Source organism: Scyliorhinus canicula, chromosome 18 (genome assembly GCF_902713615.1).
Source record: "Scyliorhinus canicula chromosome 18, sScyCan1.1, whole genome shotgun sequence".
Classification (NCBI taxonomy): domain Eukaryota; kingdom Metazoa; phylum Chordata; class Chondrichthyes; order Carcharhiniformes; family Scyliorhinidae; genus Scyliorhinus; species Scyliorhinus canicula.
Genome location: NC_052163.1, coordinates 99,135,422 through 99,159,185, shown reverse-complemented (window position 1 = coordinate 99,159,185; position 23,764 = coordinate 99,135,422). Strand labels below are relative to the sequence as shown.

Here is a 23,764-nt window from a genome sequence, read left to right as displayed (position 1 = left end):
AATGACGCCCACTAAACAAAGGTATGCACAAATTGAAAAGAAATGCCTGGGCCTTCTCACTGGCATTCTCAAGTTCCACGACTATGTCTATGGCCTGCTGACATTCACAGTCGAGACGGATCACAGGCCCCTGGTCCACATTATCCACAAGGACCTTAATGACATGACGCCTCGGTTGCAGCGCATCCTCCTCAAACTCAGAAGGTATGACTTTGACCTGGTCTACATGCCTGGCAAGGAGCCCATCATTGCTGATACACTGTCCCGCTCCATCACCGTGCCTAGTGATCCACTGAATGTCATCCGGCAAATTGAGTCACAGGTTGAGTCACAGGTGCAGCTGTGTGCTAGCACCCTCCCGGCATTTGATGAGAAGGTGATTTGTATCCGTGAGGAGACATGCAAAGATCCCCTCTTGCAGCGTGTTATGCAACACCTAGCCAATGGCTGGCAAAAAGGACAGTGCCCCCAATTTTTCAATGTAAAGGACGACCTGACGGTGGTTGATGGTATCCTCCTCAAACTGGACCGGATTGCAATTCCACACAGTCTCCAGAGCTTGGTGCTCTGTCAAATCCATGAGGGCCACTGGGTGTGGAAAAGTGCAGACGCAGAGCCAGGCAGGCTGTCTACTGGCCCGGGATCAGCCAGGACATCGTGAAGATGGTCCTTAACTGTGCAACCTTTCCAATTACCCTGAAGTCATGAAGCTCTCAGACCTCACATCTCGGACCGTCATCAAGGCCTGCAAGGAGACGTTCTCCAGGCATAGTATCCCACTCACTGTCATGAGTGACAATGGCCCGTGCTTCAGCAGCCATGAATGGTCTCTGTTTGCCCCGTTGTATCAGTTCAAACACGTCACTTCCAGCCCACACTATCCGCAGTCAAACGGAAAATTTGAGAAAGGGGTACACATAGTGAAGCAGCTCATCTGCAAGGTCGCGGATTCTGCATCTGACATTCACCTTGCGCTGCTTGCGTACAGGGCGACCCCCACTGTCCACTGGCATGTCGCCGGCTCAACTCCTGATGAACAGGGACCTGCGAACGACACTTCCAGCCATACACTTGCCCAACCTGGATCACCTCCCGGTGCTGCAGAAGTTGCAGCAACTCTGAGACTGGCAAAAACAGGGCTACGATGCTCATGCCACCGATTTGCCCGTGTTATCCCAGTCAGACATTGTGCGGGTCAAGATCCCTGATGGAGGCTGGTCAGCTCCAGCTGTCGTTGTTCGACAGGCTGCTCCGGCGGTCGACAAGGATCAGATGCAAGCCACAGAGACTGGCCTTATGAACATTTGTTCTGTTTGCTATGTTCTGTGTTCTGTGTTCTCGCATTAGACAGCTGTTTTCACATGTACATACGTTCACATTCATTGCATGTACACAAACACACACACACACTGAAGTCTGGAGTATCTTTCTGATCTAAGCTGCATCCAGTTGCAGCCAGTGTTAGACCAATGTACCTAACACGACACCAGCATCTGCAGTATTTTGCTTTTATTTTAGTGTTTAATACACAACCTTTAGTGATGGTTGCATTTGTACCCAGATCCCTTTGCTTCTCTACTTCACCCAAACTTGCAACATTGAAGAAAGAATTGATCTCCCTATTCTTCCTACCAGAAAAAGTACTACATTTATCAGTGTTGAGCTTAATTTGCTAATTAGTTGCCCATTCTGCAAGTCTATTAATGTTCTCCTATAATTCGGTGCAGTCATCCTCAGTTTGACAATCCTCCCTAATTTGCCGCCGTCTAAAAACATTTCACAGAAGCAAACTACTTTTACACTGCGGGGGGGGGGGGGGGGGGGGGGGGGGGCAGGGGGGCAGGAGTCCAGAAGCACAGTCCAATGAAGAGAGTGTTAAATTCAATAAGACTTTAATGAATCAAATCCCCACTGTGAAGGCGGCCATTCGGCCCATCGAATTAGCACTGGTAATCTGATAAAGCAGCCTACCTAGACCCACTACCTTGCCTTATCCCCGTAACCCCAGTTAACCTGCACATCTTTGGACACTAAGGGACAATTTAGCATGCCAGTCCACCTAACGTGCTTATCTTTAAGACTGTGGGAGGAAACCAGAGCACCCGGAGGAAACCCACGCAGACACATTGCTTCCTAATCTAATTCTCGGTTAGCATTCAAAATTGCAAACCTTAGGTCAACCTTCAATCCAAGTTTGCTGTCAGCTGATCAATACTCGTCTCGTTAGCTCCTTTCCTCGATGCTCCAACCTAGCTTGATCCAACACTGTGGAACCAGGCTCTTCAGCCAGTGCTCCACACAGAGAGCCAACTTCAACTTGAGCTGTTGACCTTGCTAGAAATATTTATTTCAGACTCTTGATGATTGCAGCAAACAAATAGGAAAGTTTCAAAAGCCTGTCTCATTCTAAATTGTTTCTTGAATCACGTCAACCTCTGGACCAGCAGGCAATCCTGACAGGAGCTGGTCTTAAATATCTCAGACTGACGCCAAGAGTTCTGGTATTTAATACCTCAATGAGATTTTAAACGAGGTGGAATGAAGCCCAAGATTTCAGTAAGGGCAGCACCAGGTGATTTTGGTTGCATTGGTCCAAGGTGAGGGCTGAACTCCAGTCGTTAATTCAATTCTCTGTGTCACATGATGCTGAAACAGGACACCGAAAGATCATCTTGTTCCACTGGTAACTCCTTCGGGGACTTTTGATGTAAAGAAACCAACTATGCCATGGAATTCCAAACATTCCCTTCCAAAAAGTCAGCCTAGTGTATTCAAAAACTATAGTAAACTTTTAATGCAGAAGCAATTCAAAACTGAAGCTTAAAAAAAAATCTAGGTCAGATGGGCAGCACGGTAGCATGGTGGTTAGCATAAATGTTTCACAGCTCCAGGGTCCCAGGTTCGATTCCCGGCTGGGTCACTGTCTGTGCGGAGTCTGCACGTCCTCCCCGTGTGTGCGTGGGTTTCTTCCGGGTGCTCCGGTTTCCTCCCACAGTCCAAAGATGTGCGGGTTAGGTGGATTGGCCATGCTAAATTGCCCGTAGTGTCCTAAAAAGTAAGGTTAAGTGGGGGGTTGTTGGGTTACGGGTATAGGGTGGATACGTGGGTTTGTGTAGGGTGATCATGGCTCGGCACAACATCGAGGGCCGAAGGGCCTGTTCTGTGCTGTTCTATGTTGAGATAGCGGAACAATAAATAGAATCTATGATTGAGAGACAATTGTTGAAGATTGTGTAAAAAAGTGTCAAATTAAGTCCACAAACTCCACAGCCAAAATGTTTAGGATAGTGGGAGCAGAGCACATCCTTACTAACTCCCAAAGCCCCGCTGCCATTTTATGCATCACTTGCAAGGAATTCCCACCTTGGGAGAGCTGTTGGCCATCCAGTTCCTTCAGCAATATTGCTGTAGTGGCCGGATCCCTTATTATCGTTACTACTTTTATTCATTTACGGGATGTGGGAGGCGCTGGCCAGGCCAGCATTTATTGCCCATCTCCAGTTGCCCTTCAGAAGGTGGTGGTGAGCTGCCTTCTTGAACCGCTGCAGTCCTTGAGGTGTAGGCACACCCACTGTTGTGTTGATCGTTGTTGAGAAGATGTTAATGTTTATCACTAATTAGATCAGGAAGTCACTTACTTTCCTCTTCACATCCAACGAGACTCTGAGGAGGAGGGACCAGTAGAAAGCCAGCTCTATCATATAGTACCAGTAATGGGAGGGCAGCAACATCTGAAACAGAAGCAGGAACTTAAGAAAAATAGGGCTAAAAACTGAAACCAAGATGAGAGCAAGAGATACAAATAACAAAGGTATTTTGTATAAAAGGAACACATGCAAGAAAACAAAACAGGGTTAAGCACTGAACCAAATACAAAATCTAGATTTGATCCCGCATGTTTCAGGAGGGGGAAGGGCAAAACAATCAGGAAGTAACGACCGACCGGTAATGGCCCGTAATCAGGAATTTGATTTTTAAAATCTTTTCTGCAGATTGTTTGCAATTGGATCATAGGTTGTAGTAAGCGGTGTCATACATGGAGTCAGAACAGCACTGGAGGCAGCCATTCAGCCCATCACGTTCATGCCAACTCTTTCCGAACAATCCACAGACTCATTCCGACAGTGGTTTGCGTCCACCAAATTTCCTTTTGAAATCATGAATCATCTCCACTTTCAGCACCTCCAGCAGAGAGCTGCTGGTCACCATTAACCTCTCTCCTTCAGGCACAGCATCCGGTCTCAAACAATTCCAGGAGTTTACATCAGGTCCTAAATTCCCCTTTTCCCCAAGAGGGGGGTGACACAAACCAGACAACATTTGTTGCTCTAAATCAGAGTCAACCCACGTGAGCAAGACTGGGTGGTCAGTCCATTTCCACGAAGGACATTCACAATCCAGAAGCTTTCACATTCATTTACTCTGACCATCCCACAAATTAACTATTTTATTAATTGCCATGGCGATTTAAATTAATGGCCTGTACAATGGCCACCACATTGTCCCCTATATCTGCCCTGTAATCTTTTATACATCAACAAACATCACCTCAGACATTAAAGGCCGCAGCCTCACCACAACACAATCATTTTGGTGCCAGGTCACTGCACCATGTCTCCTGCCCAAAGTGGATTAACAATGTCATGATATGCAGACACACACATAATGATATACAGACAAGCAGCTAATGGACACAGAGGACAGGACATGACCAATATGCAGGCAGGACACTCGGGGTGGGATCTGACTATAAAAGACACGAGGCACTCACACTCTGCCTCTTTCCACTGATGAACATCTAGAGAGTCAGTCAAGGGTGTTGTTACAATCTCACACCTCCATGACGTGGTTCAGTCAGACAGAGTAACCACACTTAAGTTAGCAGAGAGTCGAACTCACAAAGAACTGTTCTAACAGTTCAATAAACCTGACTGAACTAACTTCAAGGTCTGGAGTATCTTTCTGATCTAAGCCGCATCCAGTTGCAGAAAGCGTTAGACCAGTGTCCCTAACACGACAAACAATATCAATTGAACATGCTGAGAATATTGCTAGGGATAGGTTGCCCACTCGGGGATTGTTGGGATAGTTTAAGCATCGCTCCTTGGATAGATTTACTTTGGAAACACAGCCAGTACATACTTGCTGAGGGTATCCTTTCCAGCACTCCTTTTGATCCCAGAACCATGGTTTCTGTAAACAAAAGACAAGTGTATTGCAGTGACTGACAGGCTGAATGGAGAGGTGGGTGAAGAAAAATGTTGATAAAAGGGATATAGGAACAGGGGAAATAACAGTGATTAGAACTATTTGCTGGTACCGAGGGCAAAGGTGGATGGGCCAAAATGGCCCATTTCCCGGTCTTAACTTGTGTTTTTCTGGATTTTTTATTACAGCCACATCTTTCACCTGTTAGACCTTTCTGCTCAGCAAGAACATAACAATTGGAGCAGAAGAATTTGTTACACTCAACTGGGTCCATGCTGGAACCTTGGTAACCCCTTTAAAAACTATTGTTGCCAATGATTATACTGAAGAATAACGTACCCTTTAATTTTTCAGTGCAACTGCACAACCGATTAAGGTCATGGGGCCTTTATTTATTTATTTATTTAAAACCATAGCCACGCACATGTGAGTTTGGGTTGTGCATCCCATGTGGAATCCTCTTGGTTGCTGTGCATCCATGCAGTTTAGAGGGAGCATTAATCAAAAGCCCTATATTTTGTTCAGGACACTAGAAAAACTCTCAAAACAGCAATATCCTTTCCCTCATTTCTCCCCTTTTGACACTGAACTGACAGAGAAGCCTCCGCCATGTTAGTTCATGAGAATCTTCCGAGAGGTGTGTATGGGTGGAGCAGGTAGAAGTTTTGGCAGGGCCACCTACCCCATTGTTGGGTGGGGAGTATCTCGGGTACCAAAAGTTTAATCAGAATGGAGCTGGGAGATCTGCGGTTAACCATTCCCCTCCATTGAGAAGCAAGTTAGCCTTCAAAGAGGTTTTGGAGATCAGGACCAGTATATTATTTCTTATGTCCGAATAAAGCTCGTAGCCTTCCAGTTGAAGTAAATGCTTTATTGAGTAAGTCTGTTCTTTCTCCAGAGCTTAAACTAGATACTACATCTGAGCTGTGTCTGCCACTAGCTGCTGTTCCTGTGAAGAGAGAGAGTTCCTGGCTTCCGTCTGTCTATTTTATACATCTCCTGTGCTCCGTTTAGTGATTAATGTAGTGTATTTACATTAACCCCTTGTTACAGATATGCAGATCACTACAACCAGAATGTAACTTTTCTTGCATCCATCCTTTTCTTGTGCATCTGCCAAGTATGATTACTACAGACAGTCATCCAATTAACAAAGTTTTATGTTATCGGATGTGTTCACATGGTGTTGTTGGGATGGAACAAGCCTTACGTTCTGTGCAACACCCAACAGAGTGGGCTCACAAATCCCACATTTGCAGTGTTGCTAACATGAACATTTAACCAAGCCACACAAAATTACAAGTTTAAAGTGCATTTACCGACTCTGGAAAACTTTGTTCAAACCTTGGCTGGTTGGAGCTACTTGGGATCTGCGGCAAAAGAGAACCCGCAGGCCCCAGCCGAGGGGCACAATGTCCCCAGGGCCCTGATGGGCCAGCTGGAAGGTAAGCATCTGGGTAAGTGCATGCAATTTGAAGGGCCCGCTCTGGGAGGTGAGCTAGGTTGGGGTTAAAGAGTCGGATCGGGTTGAGAAGCCGGGGGGGGGTGGTGTCTTAGAGTCGGCCCTGAGGATTGGAAATGGGGGGAGGGGGTGAACGTTGGGAGTGATGTCTCATGTGGAGCTCAGTCTGGGTGTTTAAAATAGTTACACTGAAGTTAGAAGTGGTTTTATTCCTTCACTTTCAGAGTAACTATGAGGGTAAAACTGGCATCTGAAATTAGCGATTCAAATCGCTTTGTTTGATGGTTCCTAGCCCAACGCAATTGTCCAGGGAAAGTTAGCTCTTCTGGACAATTACTGGGTAAATCCTTACGTGGGAACTTCCAAGAGGGATTCCCCAGTGCACCTTTGGGTACTTCCCAAATTCAACGCTGGGGAACCAGAAAGTCACAGGCTATTATATCTTTCAGGAAAGAGGGAAAAATAACTGAATCAAATCAGCACACTCCAAATCACCTGCCATAAATATGGTCTTTGCTGATGAAAACAGGCACTAAAGTGGATAGTTCACTACTCTGCAGCTTAATGCAAAACATTCGTTATCTGAGAACCAATTAAACCTTTGTACTAAAGTACAGACAGTAAAAATTACAGTAAAACAGAATCATGATAAAATGCTTCATGGGTAGTTCATGGGAAGCTATAAGCTTTCTTCTCTATCATCCTGTCTTTCGAAATATTGTATGTTTCACTAGGATGTGGCTGGCTATCAGCAAACTCCGACATGCTGTAAAATTAACCATTAGAAGCAGTTGCAGTCACCATGGCAATCCCAACAAGAGAAGGGGGTGCGAGGACAGCATTAGGAATTGCCTGCCAAGCCCTTTAAAGCCAGGGCCTTTTTCCAACACGGCTAACAATGCAGTCAAACAGGGAGGATTTATACTTACATCGAGGAGCACACAGAGACCAGCAACAAAAGCAAGCAGGTAAAACGCAAACCTCCAACTGCAACAGATAAAGTGAAGATGTGCTCAGAAACACAAGGAGCCAGAACAATCAAAGTAAAGTAAAAGGGAAAAAGCCCCTTTACTCAGTCTTAAACCTTTGCTGATATTAAATAGACCATTTCATGGCCCCTACTGTACAAATGATCTAGACCAGGCAGGGGAACAGTCAGAATATTTAAAGGACAATCTGGGCACTTTACTGATGTGACACAGAGACGACAAGTCTGGTTTCTCTCCCGTTTGTGCCTTGACAATGTAAAAGCTTCAGTTACTAAAAACGTATCAGAAAAGGAAGCAGAAATTCCCTCTCATTGACCCATACCCCCCTTTTCCTTCCTCACCCCAACCCCTCATTGATGATTTGAGGATTGAGATCATCAACTACCGATCTTCCTATGGAAACCACAGGGGGGGATGCTCTTCAACATTAATCGTTCAATAGGGGTGGCATGTGGCGCAGTGGTTAGCACTGGGACTGCGGCGCTGAGGACCCGGGTTCGAATCCCAGCCCTGGGTCACTGTCCACGTGGAGTTTGCACATTCTCCCCATGTCTGCGTGGGTTTCACCCACCCACAACCCGGCAGCACAAGTGGATAGCACTGTGGCTTCACAGCGGCAGGGTCCCAGGTTCAATTCCCCACTGAGTCACTATCTGTACGGAGTCTGCACGTTCTCCCAGTGTCTGAGTGGGTTTCCTCCGGGTGCTCCGGTTTCTTCCCACAGTCCAAAGACATGCAGGTTAGGTGGATTGGCCATGGTAAAAAATTGCCCTTAGTGACCAAAAAGGTTAGGAGGGGTTATTGGGTACCAGGATAGGGTGGAAGTGAGGGCTTAAGTGGGTTGGTGCAGACTCAATGGCCTCCTTCTGTACTGTATGTTGTATGTTCTACGTTCTACAACCCACAGATGTGCAGGTTAGGTGGATTGGCCACTCTAAATTGCCCCTTAATTGGAGAATAATTGGGTTTATTTTTAAAAATTTATTTTAAAAAATTATCGTTCAATATTCCTTTCCCCATCTCATTCACAGATGTTTAGTTAGGGTACATAGAACATTACAGCGCAGTACGGGCTCTTCGGCGATGTTGCGCCGACCTGGGTGGTAGAGGGATTGGAGAATGTGATAGTAATGGAGGGAGTTTTGGTAGGACTGGGTGAGGTCATCCTTGGACTGGTTCCAACCCATCCGTACAGCTCCAATAAAACAGGCTGGAATATTGGTTACATGATACTCCTGAGGGCATGGATTCTCTTCAGGCTGCAACATCCTGGTTTAGCTCACCAGGCTAAATCGTTGGCTTTTAAAGCAGACCAAGGCAGGCCAGCAGCACGGTTCGATTCCCGTACCAGCCTCCCCGGACAGGCGCTGGAATGTGGCGACTAGGGGCTTTTCACAGTAACTTAATTGAAGCCTACTCATGACAATAAGCCATTTTCATTTCATTTCATCCCAAACATAATCTGTTACTGGGATATTGGTTTGTGTTCAGCTGGTATCCTCCTGTTCCTAACTCACATCGCCATGTATGACATGTTAGACAGATGAGGACACATTTTCCAGCATTGGGGTCACAGAATAATAATCTGGTGTGTGAATCCATAGTACAGACTGGCTGGGGTAAAATCTAGCATCTTAATACCATGCATGCATTAATCTGATCTGTCAAGCTAAGGCCAGGGATGAAACCTGCAATTCTCTTTCCCCATATGACTCAAATCACACACTGTTTAGTACAATGCAATTAAAAGAATCTTCCTCAATGAAATATTCACAAACAATCACTCCATCTCAACAGTGATTGTATATGGTATGGTTAGGTTTAAAACTTCCTTTGTGTGTACGAGTCATTCTTTATAAATTCTATTTCTCTAAATAGAATGAGGAACTGGGAAACACCACAATTATTCAGGATCTACTCATATTTCAGTATCTTGCCAGTCACCCCAACAATCCTGCCCCCGGACCTCCATTCAGCCCTTGTGATGCTGATCCCCACTGTGTTCAGCTGCTCTAACTCAGTTATCCTGTTTAGGACCCTCACACTGTCTTACAGTATTCACTATCCGATGCTGCTCACGCAGCCACCCTGATCTTGGTTTCTGTGGTCCCATCATTCTCAACCAGTGAACCTAGAGCACTCCCCCGGCCCCTTCCCCCCCCCCCCCCCCCCCTCCCCCCACACACACACACATCCCCCACTCTCAACACATCTGACCCTCCCCCTGCTCAGCACCATGCACACACCCTCAATACCATCACCCCACAGCCCCTGCTCTCTCTGTCCCCAAGACCCTGCTCCCCCTGTGCTCTCAGCTATCCCAGCTTCCCACCCTACGATGAATTCCAGATTATTTTCACTATTTCTATTGCACACAGTGGGGAATGTGCAACCTATTCCCCAGAGGTAGCAAACAAAATATCTGTGAATAAACCACCCGAAAGGCAGGCCTCCCACTCAACACTCACGATTCCATGGGGCCAAATGTTTCTCAAAAGGCAGAAATCCATTTTGAAAGGGTCTTTCCAAATTAAGCTTAATCTAATTATCCGAGTAGGCCATTCATGGATCTCACATTTTCAGATTTCTCACTATTGTAATCTTGCTACGTAAAGAACAAACAGATTAAGTTGACATCCCTGGACATTCTATTCCGACTACACATTTCGGCAGTTAACACTCCTTATTCTTCAGTCCAATTATCCCTCTTTCATGACATGGTGGGACATCCTCTTCTTGCTTAATAGGTACTCAATCACCTTTTCTCAAATCTATCAACACAGATCCAATAAATATTTATTGGGCTATTACAAACTTGGTTTAAACACTCACTAAAAAAAACCCTCCACCAAATAAATTGTTGGACGCAGTGCTTCAAGTAGACATATTCCACCCGATAGGAAGTGTGGGAGTAGGACGTTTACATATAATCCCTACAGTGAAGGAGGCCATTCAGCCTGCACTGAACCGCCAAAAGAGCAGCCTACCTAGGGCCACTACCTGCCCAATCCTCTTCACCCCACCTAACCAGCACATCTATTAACACCAAGGATCAATTTAGCTTGGCCAATCCACCTAACCTGCACATCTATTAACACCAAGGATCAATTTAGCTTGGCCAATCCACCTAACCTGCACATCTATTAACACCAAGGATCAATTTAGCTTGGAGAAAGAGACTGGAGAATGCCTTATGCTTGGGAATGAGATGACGTAATTCATGTGAGGAGCCAGGTCCATCTGTAGTTTTGCCATAGTATTTTAAGGTGAACAGTAAGTGTCAGACAAGACAGAAGGATTTTTAGGTTGTTCCTGAATCTCTCTCCAAAGATCAGTACAGGGAAGCAAGTAACTTTATTTCTAAGTGGCATTTGAACTGTTACTTAATTGGAATGCACAGTGGCAGGTGTAGACAGTGTGTTAAAGTTTTTTCCCTTTTATTTAAGAACTGTTTTAACTGTTAATTGGAAAGCTACTTCTTTGAGATTAATATGGTTAACTCTGTAAAGTTTGATTTTTCTTTTACTTTTCCAATTAAGGGGCAATTTAGCATGGCCAATCCACCTTCCACATCTTTGGGTTGTGGGAGCGATATAACCACACAGATATGGGGAAAATTAAAGTTTGTTTTTGCATAAAAGATACCTATTGGTCACGTTATCAGTCCTGTGGTTTAGTGGTCTTCCCTCAGTCTTCCAAATTGCAAATTGTTGGGATTCTTGTACGGGACCGTAACCCAGACAAAGAAAAAGCAGCATCTACACAACAGAACAAACTCTGTGATCTCAGAATTATTCAATGCTGATATATTGGAGCCATCTCTATGTCTGAAATGAGGATGAACTTGGTTTAATTGTTTCAACACCATCCTCCTCACCTGGCTTCACAGAATTTCTGGGTGATGCTGGGTCTGTCCTGATTTCTCCGATGCCGAAACCACGTCGTCACCTGCTGCACCGGGATGTCACACTGCTTGGAAAGGGCAAGGAGAACACTCTGCAATAAACAGAGAGCAAAGCACACTGATCAACCTGGCTTGCTCAATCTTATGAATGCACAGCTTGTACCAGAAAGGTTATTTACACTGCAGCATAGCTTCAGTCAGACAGCACTTACACTAGCTTCTCCAAAAGCATTCAAAACAAGCCTCAAATTTAGCTTTAAACCCCTCATTTCATCCCAGTTAGGAGGAGAGACAAAAATAAAGTCCAGGAGCCTTGCAGAGTGTTGACAGAAAAGTGGAGCTTTGGTAACTATTTTCCAGAAGAATGGACAACACTAACTTGATTTCGGAGTCCATTTTTGACACAAGTGACAAGAGAAAAATCAGGTCTATATTTCAGCAGAGTGCTTGTACGCTTTCTAACGAAGGGTCCTAATATTAGAATGACTTTTTCTCCGAGTTGCTCACTGACCTTTTCTCAAACCGTTTCCAGTCCTTGCCCATTACAGTACGAGCATTCCTTTCAATCTAATTCATTCCGCAAGATACCCCACCCTGATGAATGCTCAGACCCATTAGGTGAGGCTCACTCTTGGGCACACAAGTCAGCAAGTTGATAAAATATTTGTTCGATATCATCACATGATAAGCAGGAACCTCCAGCAAATACGTCACATACTAAGTGTTTAAGAACTTTCTATTTTATGGAATTCCAATGATCCAGAGGACGTCAGCTACAGGATGGCATCTGGCCGCTCCTTCGACAAATAAGGGAGTTGTCAAAAGTCAAATCCATTCAGACACTGCATGAGATAGTGGCCGAACGGCAGACTTACACACTCTCCCTCTTCTGTACAAATCCCTCGTCTCACATGGAATTCAGCTCTCGTGGGATCAGGTTACCAGCCAGGGATATAGAGGTGAATAATTGATACAAGAGCTAGGTTTTGAAATGTTCGCCAGTCAGCAATTGCGACAAGTATTACATAGTAAAAACCACAATGAAGTCTCCAAACATCAACTACAGGGTTACTTAATACTTCTATTTTATAAAAAGATGTTGTACTGCGCCCTCTACTATTTTCTGACAACAACAAATGAAACCCGTCAAGTAGCCAAGGCCTCTGGGCAGCACGGTGGCACAGTGGTTAGCATTGCTGCCTACGGCGCTGAGGACCCAGGTTCGAATCCCGGCCCTGGGTCACTGTTCGTGTGGAGTTTGCACATTCTCCCCGTGTCTGCGTGGGTTTCGCCCCCACAACCCAAAGATGTGCAGGTTAGGTGAATTGACCACGCTAAATTGCCCCTTAATTGGAAAAAATAATTGGGTACTCTAAATTTAAAAAAAAAAGTAGCCAAGGCCTACATACTCGAATTGATCGAACGTTCTACGCTTGCACAGTCAGCAAATTATTTCTTGGGAGTATTGGAACCTCCTTTTGGAGCCGTTCATCCACCATCCCCATTTTTCCCCCCCAAGTGCTGCTCATTTCCCCGTTTCTTGGCCTGAATAGCACTGGTGTTCCCCTGGTCTCCAGTTGGCCACCAATTTCTTTGTTCTTTCATTGGATGCGTTTGTTGCCCATCCCTAATTGCCCTTGAACCGAGTTGCTTGCTACGCCATTTCAGAGAGTATTTCAGGGTCAACCAACATTGTTGTGGGCCTGGAGTCACATGGAGGCTAGACCAGGTAAGGATGGCAGATTTCCTTCCCAAAAAGAACATTAGTGAAGAAAATGGGTTTTTACAATAATTACTGAATTTCATGGTCACTATTACTGTGTTAGGAAAACAAAGATAGTTTTAAGGGATTTTATATATGTATTGGTAAATATTTGAAATAAGATATAGCTCTATGTGCGTTTAAATTAATGCTTATGTGCCTGAAAAGGTAAAAGCTGCAGTTAGAGTCATGTTGGACAAAGGTTTGTATGTGTGGGGGTTGATTTCAATTCCAACTGTGATTCTATTGTGCTTAGAGAGGGTTATGGTGTGAAGAATAAATAGAAGTAGCAGTGATTGCTTAGTGTAGCCATGCTGGCCACGCAAAATGGACACTGAGCCAAACTAAAATGGAAGACAGAAGGAAAAGCCTGTTTAGTGAGCAGACAGCCTGCTCTCAACTAATTAGCATTTTGCAAGCAGCAAACCAGTTTCTGGCCAGGTGCAAGATCTCCAAGCCAAAGGTGTTAATGGCAAAGCGCTTAGCATTCTGATGAGGCAGCCCAGATCCAGGCACGGACAATGGCAACATTTCCATCTCAATGTAACACTTAATTGGTTGCGCAGACAGGATGGCACCAGAGTAAAGAATATCGAAACCACCCCCCAACATCGAGGGAAGCCCCCGCATTGGAGGATTTCGAAGGTAGCCGTTTGGAAACGCTCCAATCGGTACCGAAAGGTAGAGCCCGCCTAGAAGGGGGCAAGGACACTAGAGAGGGGTATAAAGGCAAATTCCCCACAGAGCCCGGTCTGTTAAACCCGTGCTCCGGCTCTGACTGACATCTTGCATCCTGACTCCAGCCGTTGAGCACCAGCCGCCGAAACCGTAAGTTCAACGCTCGCTACGCGATCCAAGCCCACTAGACCCCCAGTACCAGAACGCTTGCTGAAGGCTGCAGTACAAGACCAGGACGAAGGCCTCGTTCTCTGACCTTGCCTGTTCCTGTTAGATAAGTATTCTGTTCACTTAAGTTTAGTTATAGCTTAGTCTCTTAGTGTGTGCATGAGTATTTATTATAACTGTATAATAAATATTGATCATTTGAACTTTACTAATCGGTGTATCGTCTTTATTACTTTGAACTTGACCTTGGAATACTTGTGACGTTGTCTATACGGCAACTGGCGACTCCAGAGCTGAATAATTACATAGAACAGAGCCTAGTAGTGTTAAGCACACGTCGAATACGGAGGCGTGTTAATACACTCCAATAAACGCGTTTTACAACCACAGTAAAACGTGCAACATTAGCAACTGCAGCCTTGTAAGGCAGAGGGGCTTTTAAGTTTTAGTTAGCTGAAATTGATTGCAGTTGGAGATAGGTAGCGCTCACAGCTCTGCTGAAAACAAATGTGTTTTAGAAGGCTAAAGAGGTTGAATCTCTTAGTCTTGCTAGTAGAAAAGCAATACGATGGAGTAAAGGTTAAAAAAAACATACTGGAAACCTAAAGGCAAGCTAGTTAAGGAAATCAGAGAAATGAGGGAACGTTTCCAAAAAATCTTTTCAGGAATGGAGGGAACTGAGAACCAGAATGTGCCCGTGTCACTCCAGAGTGTCCTTTAGGATATGTACTTTATTGCATTCCCTTATCCCTACACCATCTCCCCACCCACCCACCCTCAGTACAGTTAAAATATGGTGCAAGTCAAATATTATTCTGCTAATTAATTTTCTGTATGTAAATGGGACTTTGATTTTCCGCATTGGAGAATGGACCGGTGATTCCAGGAAATCAGTTGTGAATGCACAATAGTATAGAAGGTAATCATTGTCCTGTGCCATACTAACTCATTTATGTCACGGATAAGGATGCAAATTTCAGATCACATGAAATGCTGGCCACCTGATGAAAACTGCCCATTTGCTGTGAAGCTTATTGGGAGAGTACTGAATTGTATTATCGAGCTGCAAGTCCCTCCCACCCCATGTTGGAATGATATAGAATATACTCGCCCACCTTCTTGGGACACGTGTTCTGTGTTGCATACACCTTCTCCAAGGTCGGCTGAGAAGGTGCGATCTTTCGGGATTTCTCTTTCACACCCATATGTTTGCTCAGAGGTAAAGCAATAAACCTGAATAAGCAGAAAAGGCATAACTGTCAATGCAAATACTTTGAACAGTAGCAGTCCAGGACATATATAGAGCCACAGAATGCTGGGTGAAAAATTGAACTATTTTTACTGCAAGGAGATCAGAGTCAGTTGCCGCTATTCACGGCCCAGCAGTTGCTTCTTCAGTTAAATCCTGATTTTGCTACATGAACATGAATATTTTTTGCACAGACATGGAAATAGTCAGCAGGGGCAGCACGGTGGCGCAGTGGGTTAGCACTGCGGCCTCACGGCGCTGAGGTTCCAGGTTCGATCCCGGCTCTGGGTCACTGTCCGTGTGGAGTTTGCACATTCTCCCCGTGTTTGCGTGGGTTTCGCCCCCACAACCCAAAAACGTACAAGCTAGGTGGATTGGCCATTCTAAATGACCTTTAATTGGAAAAATGATTGGGTACACTAAATTTATTTTTTAAAAATGGAAATAGTCAGCATCACCTCACTACTGCAGGTTGCCCAAAGCTTGAAATTCCTCAATGAAGGTTTGCATGTACAATCTCTGACCAATACAAGGTGCCACACAACACAAGGGCACATGGAATTGGAGGGGTAGGCCATTCAGGCCTTTTGATCCTGTTCCACCATGCAATTGGATCATAACTGACTGCCTACTTTAGCTACACCTTCCCACACTATCCCCAATATGCCTGGATTCCCTTAGTATCCAAGAATCTATTCATATCTGCATTGGATATATTCAATGAATTCGAAAGATTTACAGACCTTTGTGTGAAGATATTTCTCATCTCAATTCTAAATGGTTGATCCCTTTTTTGAGAAGGTGACTTCTAATTCTTGACTCCCCAGTCAGGGGAAACATCCGCCCTGCATCTGCCCCGTCAAACCTCTTCAGAATCTTTTTATATTTTGGTAAATCATCCCTCAAAACTTTAGGGATTGTAGCCCTAGTCTACTTAATCTCTCCTCATGCCAATAAGGAGCCTAGTGAACCATCTGTTCGACTCCCAAAGAAAGTCTAGTCTTCCTTGGGCAAGGAGATCAAAACTGTACATCGTACTCTAGTGTGGTCTCACCAATGCCCTATAGAATTGTAGTAAGAATTCTTTACCCTTGTACTCCAATTCCCTTGTAATAAAGTTTGACATACCAATTGCTCTGAAGTGTTTGCTGTATCTGAGGGCATCACAGTGGTTTGCACTGCTGCCCGGGTTCAGTTCCAGCCTTGGGCACCTCAGAGGACCCAGGATCGGGCATGATTCAGGTCTTGGGTGTGTGTGCAGTTTGCACGTTTTCCTTCTGTTTGCATGGGTTTCCTCTGGGTGCTCCAGTTTCCTCCCACAGTCCAAAATTATACCGGTTAGGTGGATTGGCCATGCTAAATGGCTTAGTGTCCAAGGATGTGCAGATTATGGGATTAAGGGGATAGAGTGGGGAGTGGGCTCAGGTAGGGTGCTCTTTTATAGGGTTGGCGCGGACTTGATGGGCCGATTGGGCTTCCTTCTGCACTGTAGGGATTCTATGCTTTACTTACTGCAGTTTGTGCACAGGGGCACCTATATTCCTCTGAAACCATTCAAAATATATCCTGCTTTTCTATTCACCATAAAAAAGGGATAATAGGGGCAGCAGGGTAGTGCAGTGGTTAACACTGTTGCCTCCTAGCACCGAGGTCCCAGGTTCGATTCTGGCTCTGAGTCACTGTCTGTGTGGAGTTTGCACATTCTCCCCATGTCTGCAAGGGTCTGACCCTGCAACCCAAAAGATGTGCAGGTTAGGTGGAGTGGCCATGCTAAATTGCCCCTTAATTGGAAAAAATACTTGGGTACTCTAAATTTATTTTTAAAAAGAGGATAATTTGAGTCTTCTCCACATTGAAAGTGAAATGAAAATGAAAATCGCTTATTGTCACGAGTAGGCTTCAATTAAGTTACTGTGAAAAGCCCCTAGTCGCCACATTCCGGCGCCTGTCCGGGGAGGCTGGTACGGGATTATACTACATCTGCCATGTTCTTGCCCATCTGTGTCTTCGGGTCATTCTCAGTTTATTTTCCCATTTGTATCATTAGCAAACTTGGTTACATTATGCAGAATCCAAGGCATTGATAAAGATTGCAAATAGCGGAGGCCCAATATTCCTCCAGTCAAAGCCTGTGAACCCAAAAAGGAATGGCTAACTCACTCGATTATCAGCACCATCACAAATCCTCAATCAATACTAATATATTGGCCCCAATCCTACGAGTTCCACGCGTAAAGCAACTTCTTGTTGCATTTTATTGATGGTTTAAAAAAAAAAAATTCAAATCCAAATCCACTGACTGGTTCCCCGAATCGACCCTTGAAAGTTATATCCTCAAAACATTAACTGATTTGTCAAACCCCACTTCCCTTTCATAAATCAGTGTCTACTCTCCCCATCAATCAAATGTGGATTTATGTATCATTTGTCCAAGTCTCTACTAGTTTCCTATGTTTCCTCTACTAATGATGATGTCAGGTTAAATGGACTATGAATGCTTTATTTTCATTCTCCTCCTTTCTAAAAAGAGTGTCGTTATATTCGCTCCCATCCAATTCATGGAGACCATTCTTGAATTTTGGATATTCTGAAAGACGGAAATCAACATATCCAAAATTTCTGCAGCCATCTCTTAAAAACCTAGATTGTAGGCGATAACATTTAGCCTCATTAATTACTCTCATACTATTTCTTTACTAATATTAAGTTCTTTAAGCTCTACTTTCTCTTTAGAAGGATTAGCTTTATTTGTCTTAGTCAAGTGCGAGTTATTGAAACTCGAGGTGACCAGGAAGTTGGGAATTAAAAATCACACGGGCAGTAGTCATGCTCTATAAACCACTGCCGGGGGCAGCACAGTGGCGCAGTGGTTAGCACTGCTGCCTCATGGCACCGAGGTCCCAGGTTCGATCCCGGACCTGGGTCACTGTCTGTGTGGAGTTTGCACATTCTCACTGTGTTTGCGTGGGTTTCGCCCCCACAACCCAAAGATGTGCAGGGTAGGTGGATTGGCCACGCTAAACTGCCCCTTAATTGGAAAAATGAATTGGGTACTCGAAATTTATTTTATATAAGATTGTATCAACAAGTCTAGAAAGCTGTGACAGTTCCCAACTAACAATAAGAGACTTTTAATCAAGAGGAGAGATCAAGTTTACAATTGTGGCTTGAAAAATGGTTTGGAACTAAAAAACAGAAAATCCTTTTACGTGTTTTTTATATATCTATGTAACAAAATGGGTTTACACTTAATAGTTCCACTTCACTCAAATCCACTATCTCTGGGCCCAATATCCCCAGCTTTCTCAGTTTTTGAGCCTCTCTGGAACATGACCACATCATGAAAACCATCAGCTGCCACAACAATTTGCTACTTTTACACTTTCTGCCCCTTACCATGAATGCCAACACTCCACGTGCCTTCCTAATCACTTGCTGTACTTGCGTACTAACTTTGCTGCTTGGATTTCAATTTTGGTGCCGGTTAACCAGGAGGTTAATCGAGTAGGCTGACAATCCAGTGCAGTACCGTGGGAGTGCTGCATTGTCTTGTGCTGCCATCTTTTACACGAGACCCATTCCCTCTCGGCTGCATCTCAATGATCCCACGGTCACAGAATAAGGACAAGGGAGATCGCCCTGGTCAACATCTATGCCTCAATCAGCATCACAATATATCTGAAACGAAAATAGAAAATGCTGGAAAAACTCAGCAGATCTGGCAGCATCTACGGAGAGAAAAATACAGAATTAACATAGCGTCCAATATGTCTCTTTCTCGGAACCTCACAACATAGCTGGTCATTATCACCCAACAGTTTGTGGGAGTTTGCCAAGGGCATATTGGCTGCCACATTTCTTACATTACTATCGGAACAATGCTTCAAAAGGATTTCATTGGTTGCAAAGCAAACAGTGGTCACGAAAGGTACCAATATAATTGCCAGCCTTTCAAAATATTGAGCCGATACCCTGATCATATTTCTTACTTCAATCCTGCCAAATGGTTTTTAAACAACAATCTTAAGTTGAAATAGTTTTATCTAGACTAGACTATAAATTATTAAAGAGGATCTTCTAATTATAGCCATGCAAACGAGAACATAATATAGAAATAAATGAGTACCAAACATAGGAATATTGGCGAGTTGACGCTAAACTTACCTTTCAAACAGAAAGCGTACAGCGATAAACACAAAGGCATATGGGATAGCGATGGCAAGGTCACGAGGTCGGGGATATCGGGCATGTTCAGAATCTTCCATATCTTTCCATGTGATACCTGGTGGAAGCCAGTATTCGTGGTGCCACAGCCACTTGTCCAGGACAGAAGACATCCTAGAGGCAAGGTTGGGGGGTGGGAGGAAATGAGGTGGTCAAACAAAAGTCAATGCCGAGAGCTTTCAGTTCATTTTCTTGCACTTCCCTGAATTCTGCCTCAATCCTATTTTGCAAATAAGCTATTAACCCAAATTTGAGCTCAAGTGCAGTGCACAAACCTAATACATTAAAGGAATCCCATTTCATATCAAAACATGATCCCGAATACAGAGGATACATAGGCAGAATTCCTAGTTGTATGTCTTGGGCGAGGACAGTTTTGAAGATTAAAAAAAAAAGATTTTCACACAATTCCTTCCATAACATCACATCCACTCCATGAAAACACTCCACGACTCGAGCACAAAAAAAAATTAAGGCCGGCATTCCAGCGTAGTCCTTGGGAGTGCTGCACTGTGAGGAGCAGAGTGTTTTGGAGGAGACATTAAACTGAGGCCCCATCCACCACTCAGGTGATTGTAAAAGATCCCATGGCACTATTTCAAAGACAACCATAGGAGTAGTTATTCCTTGCACCCTTACCTATATTTACCCTTCAAACAACATCATAGATAACAGGTCATCTGATCATTATCGCATTGTGCTCTGAGGGAGTTTGTTGTGTGCAAGTTGGCTGTCACATTTTCTACCTCACAACACTTTGCTTCAAGATGATTCAGTAGTCATGAAAAGCACCATATAAATGCAGGACTTTTCATATGTTCTGTTTAAAGGCACCACTTCTCACCAATGGTTTGGTTTTGTTTCCAGTGCAGTCACTGGGATTTCAATAACAAAAACGGACATGGCAGAATTTCACACCGTCCCAGATGAAGTTTGGTGAACATGGAGTAAGGTGACCATACTTTTTTTTCAGTAATGAACCACAAGTGCATATCTCAGACAAGCAAATGTTTCCATCGTAACCCGATATTACTTTGGGAATCACTATCCAAAGAGGGACATTCGGGCTCTGGCATCTTCATTGCTCAGCAGAAACCCCAGTTGGTGAACAGTCAAGTGTGGGGAAGGCACCAGAAGATGACGGAATTAGGCCCAGTTCCGAGGAACTTCAATCAGTACTTCCTCAAAGTTTAGATATGAAGGCTGAAACCTTGCCCAAGCACCTGAAAATGCACAGGCAACATGGAACAACAACCAAAGTGAGGGAATTGTCCCTTCTGGACATGATGGGAGAAAAGTAAAAAAACTAGGTGAAGGTGATAAGGATCTGATCGGTATGCTGGTGTGCAATGGGATGGGCCTGTGGCCGTCTCCATTCTCACCAACCAAGGTCAATTCAGGTGTCTTTATTTACCCAATTAGTCAGGCCGCCAAAAAGAAAACGCATTGGTTCCCCATTCCACCCACAGTGCTTTTCTTTACAGTAATTAATTACAAGTCACTTTCCATGGGTTTCTTGTTGAACCAGTTTCCGATCATGTTTATTTCATTGCATCATAATAAATGCTGTTGAGAGTCATATTGTAGCTTTGAGGAAGTAATATTTCTAACCAAACAATATGCTTGTAACATTCCTCTGCTCCATAGAATCATAAAAGAATCATAGAATTTCTACAGTGTAGGAGGCCATTTGGCGCATCAAGTCTGCACCAACTCTCTGAAAGAGCACCCTACCTTGGCTCACTCCCCTTGCCCTATTGCCATAACCCCACCTTTAAAATTTTTTTTTAGAGTTTCCAATTATTTTTTCCAATTAAGGGGCAATTTAGTGCGGCCAATCTATCTACACTACACATCTTTTGGTTTTGTGGGGGTGAGACCCACACAGTCATGGGGAAAATGTGCAAACTCCACATCGACAGTGACCCGTGGCAGGATTGAACCTGGGCCCTTTGTGCCGTGATGCAGCAGTGCTAACCACTGCACAACCGTGCCACCCCCACCCTACCTAACCTACACATTGTTTGGACACTAAATGGGCAATTTGATCATGGCCAATCCATCCGACCTGCAGACTTTTGGACTGTGGGAGGAAACCGGAGCACCCGGAGGAATCCCACACAGACAAGAGGAGAAAGTGCGAACTCCACACAGTGCCTGCGGCAGGAATTGAACCCAGGTCCCTGGCACTGTGAGGCAACAGTGCTACCACTGTGCCACCTGATCAAACACTATCTACACAGAAAGCAAAGACCCCCTTTATGAGTCTTTTAACTGGTGCTTAGATATACAATGGCTCAGTGGGTAAACGCACGGTGTGGTGTGGAGCCGAGTCACTTAATAGTGCAAAGTCACAGGCTGCAGTTCAAAGGGAACCACAGAAGCCTGGTGCACAGAAAGGGGCCATCTGGCCCATCAGGTGCATGCTAGCCCTCGATTAGTTTTGAATTGTTCTAATTCACTGCCCTGCTGGTATCCTGTCCAATCTCCAACATCTGCTTAAAAGATTTGCTGATCTCTGCCTCAGGCATTCTCTGATCAAGGCAGAAATGAGCATTCTCAACAAGGGCAGGAACAGAGCATCACAATTGGCCTGAACTCCCTGGACATAGAAAGGAAAAGGGAGGTCAGCCAGGGTTACGAGCACTGTCCACGGTTTCCCCATGCAGACTAATTGGGTGCATCATGCTAACCTGCAAAAGCTGATGAATATCTATTGAGCTGTGCTGTGCCAAAATAAAATGCTGACAATTGAAAAACAGTCCAATTAAAAAAAATTTAACGACTTACGGCTTGAATTTAAATTCTCACTTTAAAAATAAACTCTCAACCCCAGTAAATGTTGTCAGATTGCACACCGCAAGTCAGTTTGTTTTCGTCAAAACAGAAATCCAATAATTTCACTCAGCATGTGCAAAAATAGCAACGGGAATCCCGTGGGCCAGGAACTTCTCATGTTAGAAGATGCCTCTCTGCCCAACCTTCCATCAGTTGTGTTATTGGGGAGGGTAAAAGCAGATTGGCAATTTCTGCAGATTAATTTGGACATTTTTGAAGATGAAGTTAACTCTGATGGTGTTTGCTTAGCTCAGTTGATATTTTCTCCTCCTCTTAAAACAGAAGTTTATGGGTTCAAGCACAACGTACCCGAACACAATCCAGATAGAGTACGTATTGCAAAATAAATCGTCTTTTTACAGAGGTATTAAAATAAGGCCCCACCTACCTGCTCATTTATAAAAATGCAGGAGTTATTCCAATGGCCTAACTAACATCCCTCAATCAATGCCCAAAACCAATTAACTGGTCATTTGTTTAGTGCTGTTGTTGGGTTCTTGGGCACAAAATGGTTTATAAATCAATAACAAAGTGACTCAGAGAAGGTTCACCATAAAATGTGGACTGATCGGCCGACTTCCGGTGGCGGCCATGCGAGAGTAGGTCGCAACGGCAGCTCCCGCCGCGAACAGACTTACGGGCACTTTTCAGGAGCTTTAGCGGCTCTCCATCGGTGAAATTCGGCGGGGCAAACAGCGCTAGAAGAGTTCCCCGCATCGGTTTATGGAGGGGACAAGTAGGGCGGAGAAGCAAGCGAGTGCCGAGAAGTGGGTGGAACAGGCGCGGGAACACAAAATGGCAGCCGGCTTGGATCAGGCAGCGTGGGCCTGGTGGTCGCGGGAACAGCAGGACTTCCTTAGAAGCTGTTTTGCACGAACTTAAAACTGAGATGCTGGCCCCGCTGAAGGCCGCTATGGAGAAGATGGTTGAGACCCAGAAGATGCAGGAAAAGGCGATTAAGGAGATAGAGAGAAAGGTTTCATGATAACGAAGACGAGATACTTGGTCTGGCCGTCAGGGTGGAGGCACATGATACCTTGTATAAGAAATGGCAGGAGAGATTGGAAGACCTTGAAAACAGGTGCAGGAGACAAAATCTGCAACTTCTGGGCCTCCCTGAGGGTGCTGATGCGAGTGCATTTGTGACCTCGTTGCCAGGGACTCTGATGGGGACGGGGGCATTCTCTAGGCCTCTGAAACTGGACGGGGCGCACAGAGACCTTGCAAGGAAGCCCAAGACTAATGTGGTGAATGTGTAACCACTATAATTCACACTGTACAT

At 44.6% G+C, this 23,764-nt stretch overlaps 1 protein-coding gene across 2 annotated transcripts in view; it reads right to left on the bottom strand.

Moving 5' to 3' along the window:
- The window catches only part of LOC119953636 (ceramide synthase 2-like), a 61,356-nt gene that overhangs the window by 15,492 nt on the left and 22,100 nt on the right, over nt 1–23,764 (bottom strand). For both annotated transcript variants that reach the window (XM_038778098.1, XM_038778099.1), the window contains exons 2-7: nt 19,585–19,758; nt 15,287–15,404; nt 11,537–11,655; nt 7,600–7,657; nt 5,143–5,193; nt 3,639–3,731 (exon numbers count right to left, since the gene is read on the bottom strand). In XM_038778098.1, the coding sequence (XP_038634026.1) occupies nt 3,639–3,731; nt 5,143–5,193; nt 7,600–7,657; nt 11,537–11,655; nt 15,287–15,404; nt 19,585–19,757 (612 nt within the window). In that variant the 5' untranslated portion in view covers nt 19,758. The remainder of the gene's footprint in view (nt 1–3,638; nt 3,732–5,142; nt 5,194–7,599; nt 7,658–11,536; nt 11,656–15,286; nt 15,405–19,584; nt 19,759–23,764) is intronic.